Source organism: Lethenteron reissneri, chromosome 11 (genome assembly GCF_015708825.2).
Source record: "Lethenteron reissneri isolate LAM-NWPU_2019-01 chromosome 11, ASM1570882v1, whole genome shotgun sequence".
NCBI lineage: Eukaryota > Metazoa > Chordata > Hyperoartia > Petromyzontiformes > Petromyzontidae > Lethenteron > Lethenteron reissneri.
Window position 1 is genome coordinate 6,578,330 of NC_083789.1, and position 14,374 is coordinate 6,592,703.

At 44.0% G+C, this 14,374-nt stretch overlaps 1 protein-coding gene across 1 annotated transcript; it reads right to left on the minus strand.

Annotated features, from left to right (window-relative positions):
- Positions 1-1,923: 1,923 nt before the first annotated feature.
- LOC133341363 (cystatin-like) lies at positions 1,924-7,816 on the minus strand. The gene is made up of 3 exons (XM_061549917.1): positions 7,448-7,816; positions 4,253-4,366; positions 1,924-3,594 (listed from the first exon to the last, which is right to left on the minus strand). The coding sequence occupies exons 1-3, from the start codon at positions 7,676-7,678 to the stop codon at positions 3,478-3,480; spliced, it is 462 nt and encodes a 153-aa protein (XP_061405901.1). The 5' UTR covers positions 7,679-7,816; the 3' UTR covers positions 1,924-3,477.
- Positions 7,817-14,374: the final 6,558 nt, after the last annotated feature.

The window sequence follows — 14,374 nt, forward strand, 5'->3', positions numbered from 1 at the left end:
GAGATTGTGGACAATAAGAGCTGGAGACTGCACTTGTTCACACCATGGGACCTGATGACCGTCACCTTTCGACGAATCTCTCCACGATTTCGGGAAACTGTTGCGAACCATGGCCGAGATAAGCGCGTGACAAAAGAGAACATCCGAACGAGATTTGGCAACTGGAACTCGGGTCACTTGAACGGCCAAGCTAACGTGGAAATATCCAGGGATTTCTGTATAGCAACATGTAGTGCAGTGGTCATCGTTATGGGTTGTCCATTCATGGATGTGACTCCAGCCAAGTTGATGCAGTCACGAACACACCACTGTGTTTAGAAATTGCAAGCGAAGTTTTGGGCAATATTTGTGTTCGTGCAACTGCTCTACTAATTGCTGCATTGCCACTGTTCTCATGATGAAATAACGCTAATGTCTAAATCAAGTGATGTGTGGCCACCCCCACTTAATTCCTTCCTCCTCCCCCACTCCCTGTGAAAACAGACGCGGCTCCGTGCCGCTAACGTGTTTGCTCTCCTGCCATTCTTCCCTCTCCTCTCCATCATCATCATCACCCCTCTCACAATCCCCGACATCCTGACCCAGCCATTCCGTCTCCCTCCTCACTTTCCTGCTGCTCACCTTGAGCCGTGTCCACCTCTCTGTCTCGGGAACTTCCTTGTCTCTACCCCTCTTCCCGTGGTGTGAAGGAAACAAACGTTTTTATCACGGATACATGAACAATTTAATGCGTGTTATACATTCAAACAAATAAGTAGTTCAAAGTGCGGAAAACAAATGTTCTTTGTCTCCTAGTTGAAGAGGAAACCCCCACCGAAAACAAATGAAGACAAACTATTTGGACGAATCGCCTCGTACAGAATCATCTGGGCTGTGGGTGTGACTGATTCTCAACCCTGTAGAATATAAATACACATACCAGGGGCAGTGGCACCATGTCCTTACTGAGAGCCGAATAGGCCTTTCAAATAACTTTGGACCACACATCAGCACGCAACTAGTAGCGGTATATGTTTATACGCTGACAAATACGTGTACGGTATACGGTGTCAAGAAGGGGAAGGAGACGGCCAAGGCAGTGCTCATGACCGTCACAGCTTTAAGTGGCTGATCCACGTTCACAAACTTGCCCATCTGTGTGCGTTCGTCATGTGCGTTTCACCATTTCACAAACACCACGTTGCAACGTTGCTTACACGTGCGGGAAGTGGTGAATAGCGGGCTCGTTGGCACATCGCTTTAGAATTCGTGTGACCTAGGTGAAGTTACTGCACGAGTTGGGGAAAACAAAGCCCAGCGAACGATTGCTGCATGAACCTGGCCTGTGCCAACCAGGGATTGACTCTGCTCAAAATATCTAATGAGCCTTTTGTATGGTCTGGGCAACATTATTACTGGGGGGGCGGGGGGAGACACAGACGTGGCCAGGTGCTCGCAGCGCTAGCCCCACCGCATGATTGTGACACTGTAGGGTTATAGGTGCTCGCAAACAGCAACTTCTTACAAGGGGTGGACACAGCGATTTTCGAACTCACAATACACATGTTGAATTGTGTGTAGACATCATGTCCTTTGTAGCCACTAGAGGCACTACTATTCACGACAATGGAAAACATATATAAGGAGAATCGATCCATTATTTGAATCAACGCCCTGAATGAAGCTATTTCAAAAAATCACCGACGGTAAAGAAGAATACAGATTCATCGTAAAGCATGTGTTTATTTTCTTCGATCACATGGTCACGTTGGCATTTGGGTAGCTTTTATAAAAAAATAGTTTTGCAATCTTTTGTGAGTGGTGGCCCGATTTTCTGGACTGCAATTGAAGTAACATGTGTTGTGCAAAGGAAACACATTTCTCACACGTCATACAAAAACCGCAACCACATTCACTGTAAACAAAAGTGTGTCCACACGCAAGCCTTGTGAGATAAACTTCATTTTATTTCCAACTAAATGTTAATATGCAAAATACGATTATATTTGATTACTTATTTCTTGCGATTAATAATGCTAATGCTATTGTTTTAGAGAGAGAAGCAATTGTGGAGCACACATTGAGATTATGCGGCTTCTAATTCGAAACAAAAAAGGTGAGCGACAGTACATAACATGCAAACATTCAAATCGTAAACTATGTGTAAAAACCCCACGTTAAATATCGTCTATGTCAAATGCGTCAGTCGCACTGAAATTCAAACGTATGTCCCATCATGATCGCCTGTCCGGTGTAACTCCCAACGTATTCACGTTCCCCTCTGCTCCAGTCTGTCAACATTTGCGCAGTGGGAGGTCACACCTTTGCTACTTCAACCATCGGTTATCTCTTACTCTGGCCATCCTCACTGCTTGAGACATCCTGTTCAGACCAAGGCTCAAGACGGTCTGCCTCTCCGAACGAAGTGTTTGCATCTGTACTTCCAACAATAAAGTTGTATACATTTTGCCCTTGTGCCCCTTGCAGTCTATGCCACCATTCCTCACTCAAGCTAAAACTCCCCAAACTCCCCCTCTCACCTCTTTTTCAATTACTCCACATGGACGTTTGAATTCCTTTGCCACAATTTACATATGAAAGTTGCATTTAGTACAATTTGCGTCTGTATTTCTTTTTTCCATTCCAGGTTGTGTAAAGAGTAGCATAGCTCACCGGTGTGTGTGTGTTTAGGGTTGTACCACGTGCTGTTCGTTAGGATGTACCAACGTTTCCGCTCGGCAGTGGAGCGGAACGCGAGGCATCATGCTGATGTGCTCGTGAGTACAACCGCAGACAACAACGGCGAGTTGTGCAACGCAACCGCGAAAAACCGACGCAAGTTGTTGACGTTTTTAATCATTGTGCAAGAGATGTGAAAATACAGGGTTCTCGTTAATAACAGTGGCTACAATATCAAATAACTATCATGAAGAGATGATATTAATATAAGCAATGAAAAAAACAACAGTATACATGCTAAATGAAAGTAAGTGTTAAAAATCTATTATTTAATATGTTCGGATATAGAGTAACACTTTATATCATCTGTGTATATTGGTCATATTTTAAAAGCAAATGTTTGTAAATTAATCTTTAACTCCTGGTCGCACATCAATAGCAAACACAGTCTTACAAAGTCGCTAATTTGTCTTCTCGCGTGTAATGTATTCCTAATTGTCCAGCTGCGTAGATGTGCAAATGAATCATTACCCAGAGGACTTAGGTGTCTACTGATTTTATGAATGTCGAGTGGAAGTGTGCTCATCAAAGCCATCAAGTAGACTGGCTGCGTGCTTGAAAAGCTAACTGTGCATCTGACTCATCCAAATGACTCGATGTTTGTGTGTCTGGCTAATTATAAAGGTGCCTCGCTGTGCGCCGGAATAATTATCTGACTAGGCTGAACATGTCTGGTTTTTGTACGTGTGCCCAAATAATTGTCTGGCGGGCCAAATGCATGTTTATATTTGCCTAGCCAGCTGGATGATGTGTTCCTAATTAGGCGTTTGGCATGGTAGAAGGTTTGATTGGGTTGTTTTGCTCGCAGCTTTGACTGAGCACCTTGGTCTGCTTGCGCCAGGGGATTGTCCACACCTCAAAGCGGCACTTGAAAACCTGGCAAAGGATGGCCACGTACAGAAAGACTCTTACACTGAACAGCAATAACAACAGAAACAACATCTGAATTCATATCCTTATGTGACTGTGTGGGTTGACCCTTATGGCTTCATGTACATTAATTTATACATTTTCAAATGTACAACAAAAAACTAATTTGATGTATATTTTTAATGATATTATTTATAACTTCACATCTTATTGCTCATAGTAGTGTGGAGCAGCATTCACCTCCTACATGTGGCTCTTAGCTGGTGGTGAAGCTTTCACATTCCCATGACAGGAGCCGGTCTGACCATATTACAACCACTGGTGATTTCTCATAAAGGAGCAGTCATTGCAATGAGAAATGGTAATGATGGGCCAAAACGTCGGCAATTTTTATATATATAATTGTTATGGCCGAGAGTTGATCAGCGATGTTTATATTGTCATATCGAGACTGGCGAGTAGCCTGCCTTCAGGAGCTTCCTCCCAACTTTGTAGTCCAGAGGTCATTTGGAGGGGAGCTCTGCGATCTACGCTTTTGCGGACCATTCTCAAACACGAATGGTCGTCACGGCTATGCAAGAGATGCAAATGGATACTTCGACTCATTACGTGATGCCGATTGCACAAAGAGGGGATTTTTTTCCCAAGCATTGGCTGTACTCACAGTGGCTACGCCATCGTCGTGAAAGTTGCAGTCCTCAGCCACTCGCTCCTCCATTTTCAAGCATTCCGTGCTCTTCAGGTCCGCCTCAAAGATGTACTTGAGACCACTCACAATCTGCACCATCAAGCGATAAAGTGAACATCAGTTCGTAGCAATAATAATAATAGGGGCTTCATCTGCCACTGAATGATTTCTGGGTGGCTGGTGAACTGGAGCAGGCACATGATCCAGTAGTCACATCGATAGTGAGAGGTAAGACTGGATATGGTGTGCCAGGTACATGTCGCAATGCACGAGGATCCTGCATTTTGACGTTTGACTAAATCCATTAACTTTGGTTCGTGTTGGAGGAAATCACAATACAAATCACAATACACGATTGACGAACGTTCGGTTTACAAAATTTTGCATTAACCCAAATGACAAATCAACTTTTCGAATTGTATTCCACGTCATGAAATTTCACACAGCACGTGCCATGAGATCAAAAAAGAACCATCGCCCAGGAGGCTGTCATTCTTCCACGACAGTGTCACGGTATCCTTAAGTGCCACAGTCAGGTTTCCACATCACCTTTGCAGTCAAACCAACATGCATATAATTTGGGGAGTTCCCTGAAAAGGTTAATTATTTTAGTTTTTAATTACTTATTATTGAATAGTTTTAATATTTATGTTCTTATTATTTTTGTATCGTTAAAAGTGATATAGGTATATATTTTAGGTTAGGAGTACAGTTGGAATGACTGTCCGAAACACATCCCTAATTTTTACTATTAAATTAATGGTAAAAGCCATTCCGATTAACAAAATTTCGTTTTACGTGTTTTTTAAGAACGCATCTCTTTTATAAATCGAGGGATACCTCTACCTGGGAAAACCTGCCACGCATACGATGGGATATCACTCAAAAGTCCACAACTACAGGCTAATAAACCCACTTGCTGTACTACCATCTAGCATTCTAGGTACTTCACAGCCAAACAGGTTTGAACGTTTTACAAATATGTATCCACCAACTCTTGCCTCCACAGGGCTGGATTTAAAGCATGCACAACCACAGCCCTTTTGTCAATCCACCTGCTGGATGAGGGTCTCTCCATGCCTTGTAGATCGTTGGGTTTATTTGACCATACTTCACCACACTGGTCAGTGGGGGTTGGTGACGTAGCAGCAAATAAGTGTAGTCCAACATATTTGTCTGCACTTGCAGACTACTGTCCACAACGTAACACAGCCCCATAGCCCATGCAACCTATTTGTGAATTAATGATCACCCATCCAAGTACTATCCAAGCTCCAGCCTGCTTAGCTTCCGAGATTTGACAATCATTTTGGATTATTTGGTCATAGACGGCTATAAGCAGGGTGTGGAAATAGTCGAGGGCCTGTGTTTTGCATGAGGCCCAGTCTAAAAGGTCAACATTTACGACCCTAACAGCAGTCACGAGCAAATGACACTTCGTATGTGGGGTTTTGTTAAATATTATTTGTAGCTGTGTGGTATATAGCATTACTGCTCATCAACAATCAGCTTAAGTTTAGGCCGCACAAGTTTGAATTTAACCTAAAATATCGAACTGTTAGATACATCAGGGTAAACTGTACTGTTTCTATACAAAGGCATCCTTCTAAGGGTGGGAGGGATCTAATACGGCCCACGACTTCATTTCATAGGACCCACACCATGTCAAAACAGCCCACAAACAATATGTATCCGCCACTCATATCATCTTAGCCGTCCTAATTGGGTACCCATCAGGGAACGTTCAACCTAGCATTGTAAGTCAAATATTGTACTTTATGTTAAATACGCGAACGTTGGCATGTGGTTGGAACCGTTGGACCGACGTTGGCCCAACGTTCAATGTTTATGTTGAGAGTTAAATTGAGGCCCACCAAAGATGCCGCCTGAAAGTTCTATTCGGTCCGCACTAAGGCAAAGGTTCCCCAACACCCCTTCGAATGTGTTAAGTACAACACTGAAACAGCGCCAATGTTAGTGTAAACACATCCAAAAACACACACAAAATCCCTCCGTGCACACATATATAGTCTACCCAGTGAATATTGAACGTTGAACCCACGGTTCCAACCACATGCCAACAACGTTGGCATGTTTACTGAGTAAGGCCCTCTGTGTATACATGACTGTCTGTGTGTGTAAAAGTTGACTGCGTGACATTTTGTGTGTTGGGCGTGGGGACTCAACTTTATGGACAATAGCCGATGATGACATTGTTCTATTCTCGTAGTTGCTGAGCACAGACCATAATCGTTGGGCGGCCAGCAACAAACGGCACTATCGAAGTTGCAATACAGTCTGTATATACGAGTTAACACGTATTTTGAGTACGACGTTTCGCTGGTAATTGCATCCAGCATCATCGGGCAATTCACGCTTCAACACACCGGTGGGCTAAAGTAGTTAAACTATTTGTCTTTTTGTCAACGTGACACTTTTTTGCTGATTGGCCGTGTCGGGTGGTGGAGGGTTACGACACATTTATTAATAACGAGATCTAAACCCAAAAACGTTGATTATGAATAATATTGATCGCGAAAGCCTACGAGTTAACATGTTTATTTAAGGTTGAGCAAGTTTATTCTGGAAGACCTTTGGGTATGAACCCGGCCACCCGAGTTAGATTCCGGCTCACGGCCAACACACCAGTGACCGATTCATCTGAACCGGTTATGGGCCTCCCCTAGGTCGTCTCAGCCTCAAATCAGTAGCACCTGGTGCGGTGTGTAAACATGGGCAATGGGGAGACAAAGGCGGCCGGGCGTGGTGTTGGCCACCCCACCCCCTCGCTAACAGCACTTGCCCCACCCCAATCAGCTAAGCAAGACCACAATGACATCTTTGTTTTGTCTAGACCCGGAGTCGGCAGCCAAAAATAACAAGAGATATTTTTTTTATTCTGTAAAAAAAAACTATATATTTTAAGAGACGGTCCTTAATAGAATAAAACAAAAATATCGTCACGAATATACTGACACAGCCGGAAGGAGGAGGGGGAGGTCTATCCCGTGATAACAACAACAACAAAAGAGTATCATAGCTCAATGGGATTCCTCCAAAACAAAACAAATTCTGACAAAGACGACCCTGCCATTTCCACGCGGCGTCGACGTGCACCTAGCCTGGCACCGGCGGTCTGCTGCTGCGTGTCCACCCGTCAACGTCTCTGACCTGGCGTGTGGCCTTCGTCACCCTGTCGAGTCTGTAGACCGTGCGGCTGTTGAGGCCCGAGTTGAAGAGGCGAGTGGCCTCAGCGGCCGCCGTGTGGAGGCCCGGGTCCGTGGTCTGGATGGCGGTCGGGGCACCCAGCATGGGCCTCCAGCGAGTCTCGGGCAACGCCTCGCAGCAGAAGTAACAGAGGCCACACAGCAGTAGGGACAACGATGCCACACGGGACATCATCTTGATGGTGTGGTACGATGTGTGGCCTCGCGATGTGTGATGCAGGAGGGAGGCTGGTGGTCGTGGTGGTGGAGCAGGATGGAGGAGGTCACACGCGACAACAACAGCGGCAGCTGTTGGGGGGAGGAGTTTCAACAATAAAGGGGCGGTCCGTAAATGACGTCACGCGATTTTTTTTTGACTCCTCCCCCTTCTCCCTCGTCACGCGGCTTCACAAGTCAGACCCCCCCTCCCCCTCAGATGTGACGTCACAAAGCTCTGCATGCCCCCCCCCCCCCCCCAAAATAAAACATGCTTTAAACTATTGATTTAAAGCTTTCGTGACTGCAGGGATTCATATTCTTGGTTCTTTCGGTAAAGTCACGTAGAAGGGAAATAATAAAATAATACAAATATAAAACAATACAAATTCTCACATTTTTATTTTATTATTTCCCTTCTACGTGACTTTACCGAAAGAACCACAAGTATGCTTCAAACTATTGTCATTGTAGTGCGTATTTAATGTGGCGCTGCACTCTGATGTTGTAGGAGAAAACATTTATTTAAAAAAAATATTTCATTAAGTAGAACGTGTTGTCTATATTTATTTAAAGTTGCGCATTTTGATGTGACATCACATTACTAACACCCCCCCCCCCGTCACACATCGTCACAAATGTCTAACCCCCTCTAGGTGCGTGACGTCATTTATGGACGGCCCCAAAGACAAAGATCCCCCATCCCCTCCCCTCCGTGTAGCCTGTAAGAGACTGTTGGGGCAAGTGCTGTGAGCGAGCAGCACCTATGAAGGTTGTCGACACTGTGGCACACGAGGGGGTGGGTGGCCGGCACCCCCCCCCCCCCAGTGGCGATGTTGACTACACCACCACACCAGGTCCTCATTTGCGGCTGAGTCGACCTAGGGGAGGCCCAGGGACCGGATTCAGATAATCGTCACCGGTGTTGGTGGGTTGAGCGGGTGTCGAACTCGGATCGCCAGGTTCGTAGCGCAGCGCCCTGACCGCTACACCACCGCTCCCCCACTGCAACACAAAGACAAAGGTCCCCCGTGTAGCCTGTAAGAGACTGTTGGGGCAAGTGCTGTGAGCGAGCAGCACCTATGAAGGTTGCCGGCACTGTGGCACACGAGGGGTTGTGGCCGGCACTACCACGCCCGGCCGCACTTTGCCCCCCCCAGTGGCGATGTTTACTACACACCGCATCAGGTACTCATTTGAGGCTGAGTCGACCTAGTATAAAGAACGACCCCAGTGACACCGCCGCTTGTTTGTTTTCTTGCGGTGTTGCCAACCTGTCCGAGTTTTCTTCTCATTGGATTCTATTTTTCGCCGGATTCTATTTTTAAAGAATGGGTGGCCAGCATTGTGTTCTTCAAGAGCTAAATGTTAGGCCATGACGAGAGGGCTTCAGAAGAGAGAGATGTATAGTTCGTGAGTAGTTGTATTATCCCAGTGGTGTATTTGTTATATGGGTCCATAATTTGGGCTGCAAGGCCACAATGGCACGACTGTGAGACGTGTCTTTAATGTATCTCTATGGTTCTCTATGAGTCTCTGTAGTTTTATGTTTACATGGCCCATAGTTTAGGTTGCGTTGCCACAATCGCTCGACCAGTATCTTCGAGGAGGAATATCTAAGCCAGGAAGTGCGATGTTTGGCTCCAGAAATACGTGTTTATTCTGAAGTGTCGCTAGATTTGTGTGAACACATGTTGAACTTATTTTGCGCCGTACGTAGCCAACCACGCTAAACGGAGGTGCGGGGGAAGGACAACAAACTGAACACAAAAAACATTTGGAAAGAAATTAGTTTGTCCCTCTATATTTAAAAGTGCATAGCTCCAGTGGCTTCCTAATATCAGATGAGCGCAATGCAGTTGACCGTCTTTGTTCCAGCCAAAAGGATGTGCCACAGCGATGATAGCGACACATCGAGTGACTTTATGGGATGAGGACATTATGCAGTTTTAAGTGCGATTCCAGGTCTGGATTAAAGATCTGGCATCAATGTCCTATGGTGAATACCGTAATTAATGGTAAATTGCTTAGTGACATTATTCCAGGTATGCATTCAGGATCCTGTTTAAATGCACTTTTTGTTTACCACAATGTGGTAAAACTATTTGTCATTAGTCCATGCAATTAGTAAGGATCTTGTATCTGGTCACAGTGTTGATATACTGCACTTGTAAATTGTCCAGTGGTGCATTTTTTTATGACATTAACATGTCTCTTGTAGCGACATCTAGCGTCGACTATTCGAGGCTCATATAGCGACGAGAATGAGTTAGCAACACTCGCTGTAGAACCCGTCATGCCGTCACGGTTCCGTCCCAAACAACCCACGTGGCTATAATTAACACCCCGCCGTCCTAAAATGTTATATAAACACCCTCCTGGAAATATAATGAAAACATCGCAACAGACCGTCGAAAACTAAAACGCACTACATGTCTCCAACACGTTTTCTCAATTCTAGATTTGAAGCTTTCGTGACTGCAATGATTCATATTCTTAGTTCTTTCGGTAAAGTCACGTAGGTAAAAAATGAAATTAAAATTAATAAAAAATAAAATAAAAATCACGACGTTTCGGAGGCAACACAAGTCTCCGTCATCAGGTGGGACCGTCACAGCCAGATTTGCTGTATCAAGTGAGGCAGGAATTCAAGATGTAAGCCCTTAAATACAAGTTGGGGGGGAGGAGAGAGGGGGGTGGCTTATCAGACACAGCAGCAGATGTGAGTGTGAAAGCGATGGGTATTACCTTGTTATCGCGGCATCTCTTGAGGAAGGTCAACGTCTCGAGAAGCTGTGACTTCTTGTCTCGTCTGTTAAAAACTCTAACAGATAGGTGGAAATCATCCCCGTAGAGGGTATTAATTCTAGATTTGAAGCTTTCTCAAATTTATTGTCAATCCCTGCATGAGGGCCTCCCCACGCTGCATGGATCGTCGTGGGTTTTTGTCAATGCAGGTTGGTAAAGGCAGGGGGGGGCATATACTTTTGTGCACCGTATAGTACAATAATATATAGAGTAATTTAAAAACAACAATACCACAAGAAATGTGCCTCCGGGCTCTGGAGACCACCTGGAGAAGATTCCAGGCATGTGTTGACAATGATGGCGAATAAGTGGAGACTCTGACTTTTTGAAGCTATTAACATACATTTCTTATCGTGTTACAGTGTATTATCCGTTATTTTTCCATTATAAAAACGATAGTCCCATATAAGTGTTAACATTTTTTTAAGCATCATGTTTATTGTGCTGTTAACGCCCTCTTCCAACAACTTAAACATACTTCAAAAAGCCACAAACATGCTGTTCACTCTCTATTTTAACACACACGTCTAAAATTAACAAGTTATATCTTCAAATACACACTTGTGCCCTTTCAACTATTTGTATTCAATCACGACACCCTCTAGAACACACACGTCTACTACACACTTCCTAAATATATACACAACACTCTCAATTGTTCTCCAACAGTTCTAAATGCCCTCTAAAGCGTGTCATTGCATCTTCTAAAATACGAGTGCATTTACATTCCTTTCCACTGCTGGATCGTGGAGGGATTTGTGGACATACATCACCACGCCGGTCAGTGCGGGTGAATGAAGGTGAACAGCAGAGACGTTGGATTTTGGTCCACTGCGGCACTACCCCTGCTGACAACATAGCCTCGACCATACAATAGCCATCTTAACAGTGCAATAATCTACACTATCAAACAACCCTGCAAAATACTCAAGTTCAAGTTAATTTATTAGGTATAGCCCTTGAGCCATTCGGCTCTTGAATCGGGTGCAACCGCAACAAACAGAAAACAAAAACATGAACAAGAAAACATCTTAAAGTGAATATGTGACTGTGCAAACAGAAAATCCAAGAAAAGACAGCAAAATATTGCAGAAAAAGCACCGTACAACAACGCCTTGTGCAAAAATCCCAGTGGGATGCAAGTAAAACAACAACAACAACCACAAGACAACTTAGATTAAGGCCATCAGTCTAACTCCGTACATTCCACAAAGCTCACCGTATGTCAAAACACCCTCAAACTAATTCCACACCCTGAAAATACAAAAAAACGCCATAAAATCAATCCCACAAACACTCGCCGCAACGTCTCTACCAGCACGCTCCCCGAGGAGATGGAGCTATTAAATCAGTCGTGTGTAGAGAGGAGCTGAGTTGTTACATGGCTAGACGTTTGAGAGGTTAGAGGGGTCTTTGGAGGCCTTTATCACTACGTGGATTGATCATGACAGATGTTGCGGTGATGCGTGTATTTTAGGGAAAAAATTTAACATTGATCTTTCACGGACGTTTTCTCGTCTAATTCAAAACACAAACATCCACGTGTCACCCTAAACGTGTTCCGGTAAACACCACGTGGTTCACGTGATCCCCGTATAAAGTATCCTTGTGATGTCAGGAGTTGTGATAAAACTAAAAGTTATTTGAGGCATCAGAAGTCGAGTCAGTGAGCTGTTATGTACAAAAACAAATTATCCATTCCAGTACAGAATTTTGTATTCTAAAAGCAGTTAAAATGTAACCTGGATTTAATCATTCATCCTAACCAGGTTAATTAGACCAGGTGCAGCAACGTTAATGTTCTCTGTCCGGTTACTGAGTAATTATAGCACAAAACAATATAAGTAAAAGCCGATGTAGGTTTGGTATTAAATTGGTCTTTCGCAACGATGACAGAGATATATTAAGTCCTCAGGCACAAAACGGATTTTTTAAATTGAAATGTGAGGAGCGGTGGCGCAGTGGTTAGCAACCAACATTGGTGAATGATATATGCACTGATCCTGAACAAACCCACCCACTCAATCTACCCGCACTGACCAGAGTGGTGAAGTATGATCAACAATCCCCCGTGAGTGACTCGGCGTGGACACAGGCCATCATTAGTAAACTCTATATTATAAAAAGTGAACTAGAAAGTCAGGGTAAGATAGCCCGCTTTTAAAAGATTTTGGACCAAGCGTTCTTCTCTGTGATGACTTTTGTTTAATGCCGAGCAAAGGTCCAAAAACGTCAATTGGCCAGAAACAATGAGCACCGTCAAACTTTAAATAGATAAGACCTTTTGATTTAAAGCTTTCGTGACTGCAGGGATTCATATTCTTGGTTATTTCGGTAAAGTCACGTAGAAGGGAAATAATACTGGTAGGAACGAAGTGGACCAGACCACCAATAGATTAATGTGTCCGTCCGTCCGTCCGTGGGAGGGGTGGTGTTGAGGGTGGTGTTGGAAATGAAAGACTACGAGTCTTTAAATCTCACAGCGTTTCTTGTCAAAACAAACACTTTTAATTAACGTTACAATAGAATACAGTAATTTTTTCTTTAACTCCTCTATACCCGGTCGATATCTCTGTACCGGTACTAAGTATTATTCCTACCAGCCCACCCCGCAGGGTCCTGTTAAAACAATACAAATATTAAACAACAACAAATTCTCACGATGTTTCGACTCAAAACTTTTAAAAGATTTTGGACCAAGCGTTGTGAAATCCACAGCAAGAAAATGTTCTTCCTGTGGATTTCACACCTGATGATCCACTGCAAGAAAATGTTCTTGCTGTGGATTTCACACCTGATGATGATTGCTTGTGTTGTGCTGTGCTTATCATCAAGTGTGAAATCCACAGGAAAAAAAAATTCTTCCTGTGGATTTCACACCTGATGATCCACAGCAAGACAATTTTCTTGCTGTGGATTTCACACCTCATGATCCACAGCAAGACAAAATTCTTCCTGTGGATTTCACACCTGATGATGATTGCTATTGTCACTTAACTCTTGGCGGCCTGTGTCCAAGCCAGGTCACTCACGGGGGTTGTTTGACCATACTTCACCACTCTGGTCAGTGCGAGTAGATTGAGTGGTTGGGTCTGCTCAGGATCAGTGCATATATAGATTTTTTATTGTTTTATATTTGTATTATTTTATTATTTCCCTTCTACGTGACTTTACCGAAAGAACCAAGAATATAGATAAGACCTTGTTGAATTGAGTAAAGATATAAGCATTTAGGGGAAAACGACGATGGGAGGGAATTCAATAATCGAGCAATGCGAGAGAATAGGCAGTGTGATGAGTTGGCAAACCTGTCAACCCCTTATCAGTGCCTACCTTACTTATTACAGACCAATTCAGACCTTATTGGTCACCTCGTGCCCTTATAAATCTCAACATCCATCCTACAAAGTCACATCAAAAAGGAGAAACGCAAATACACAAACATTGAGTTGTTTTGCTCGTATTGGAACGGCTGTACGCCGCATGGACCTGCAAACTCAGTTTCGCTGTACAAGAATACGGGTACACCGTATGGGTTGTTGACAGGTATGACTTGGTGTGTTGTGATTGGCAGTGTGGTGAGTTGGTGAGTGGGTTGTGACATAAAGTATGGTGATTTGGTGAGTTTGGCTATTGAACACGGTACGCATGAGATGGCACATTCTAATACACTCGAGTCCTCGTCGATTTCTCCACGTGAACAAAACAGCGAGCATGAAAATGCAAAAAAAAACCTTGTACAGTACAGCACTTAGACTTTACTGAACTCCCCCCTTATGCTTCTCCCCTTACGTAAGATGGCTGCCAACACTAAACTCGCCCCCCACCCACAGCCTCTCCCCCCTACGTAAGATGGCCACCAACTCGA

Coding starts and splice junctions, on each gene's coding strand:
- LOC133341363 (XM_061549917.1), bottom strand. CDS start 7,678: ATGATGTCCCGTGTGGCATCGTTGTCCCTACTGCTGTGTGGCCTCTGT. Junction 4,367..7,447: donor TGACGAAGGCCACACGCCAG/GTCAGAGACGTT, acceptor TTGATGGTGCAG/ATTGTGAGTGGTCTCAAGTA. Junction 3,595..4,252: donor ACGACGATGGCGTAGCCACT/GTGAGTACAGCC, acceptor ATCCTTTGCCAG/GTTTTCAAGTGCCGCTTTGA.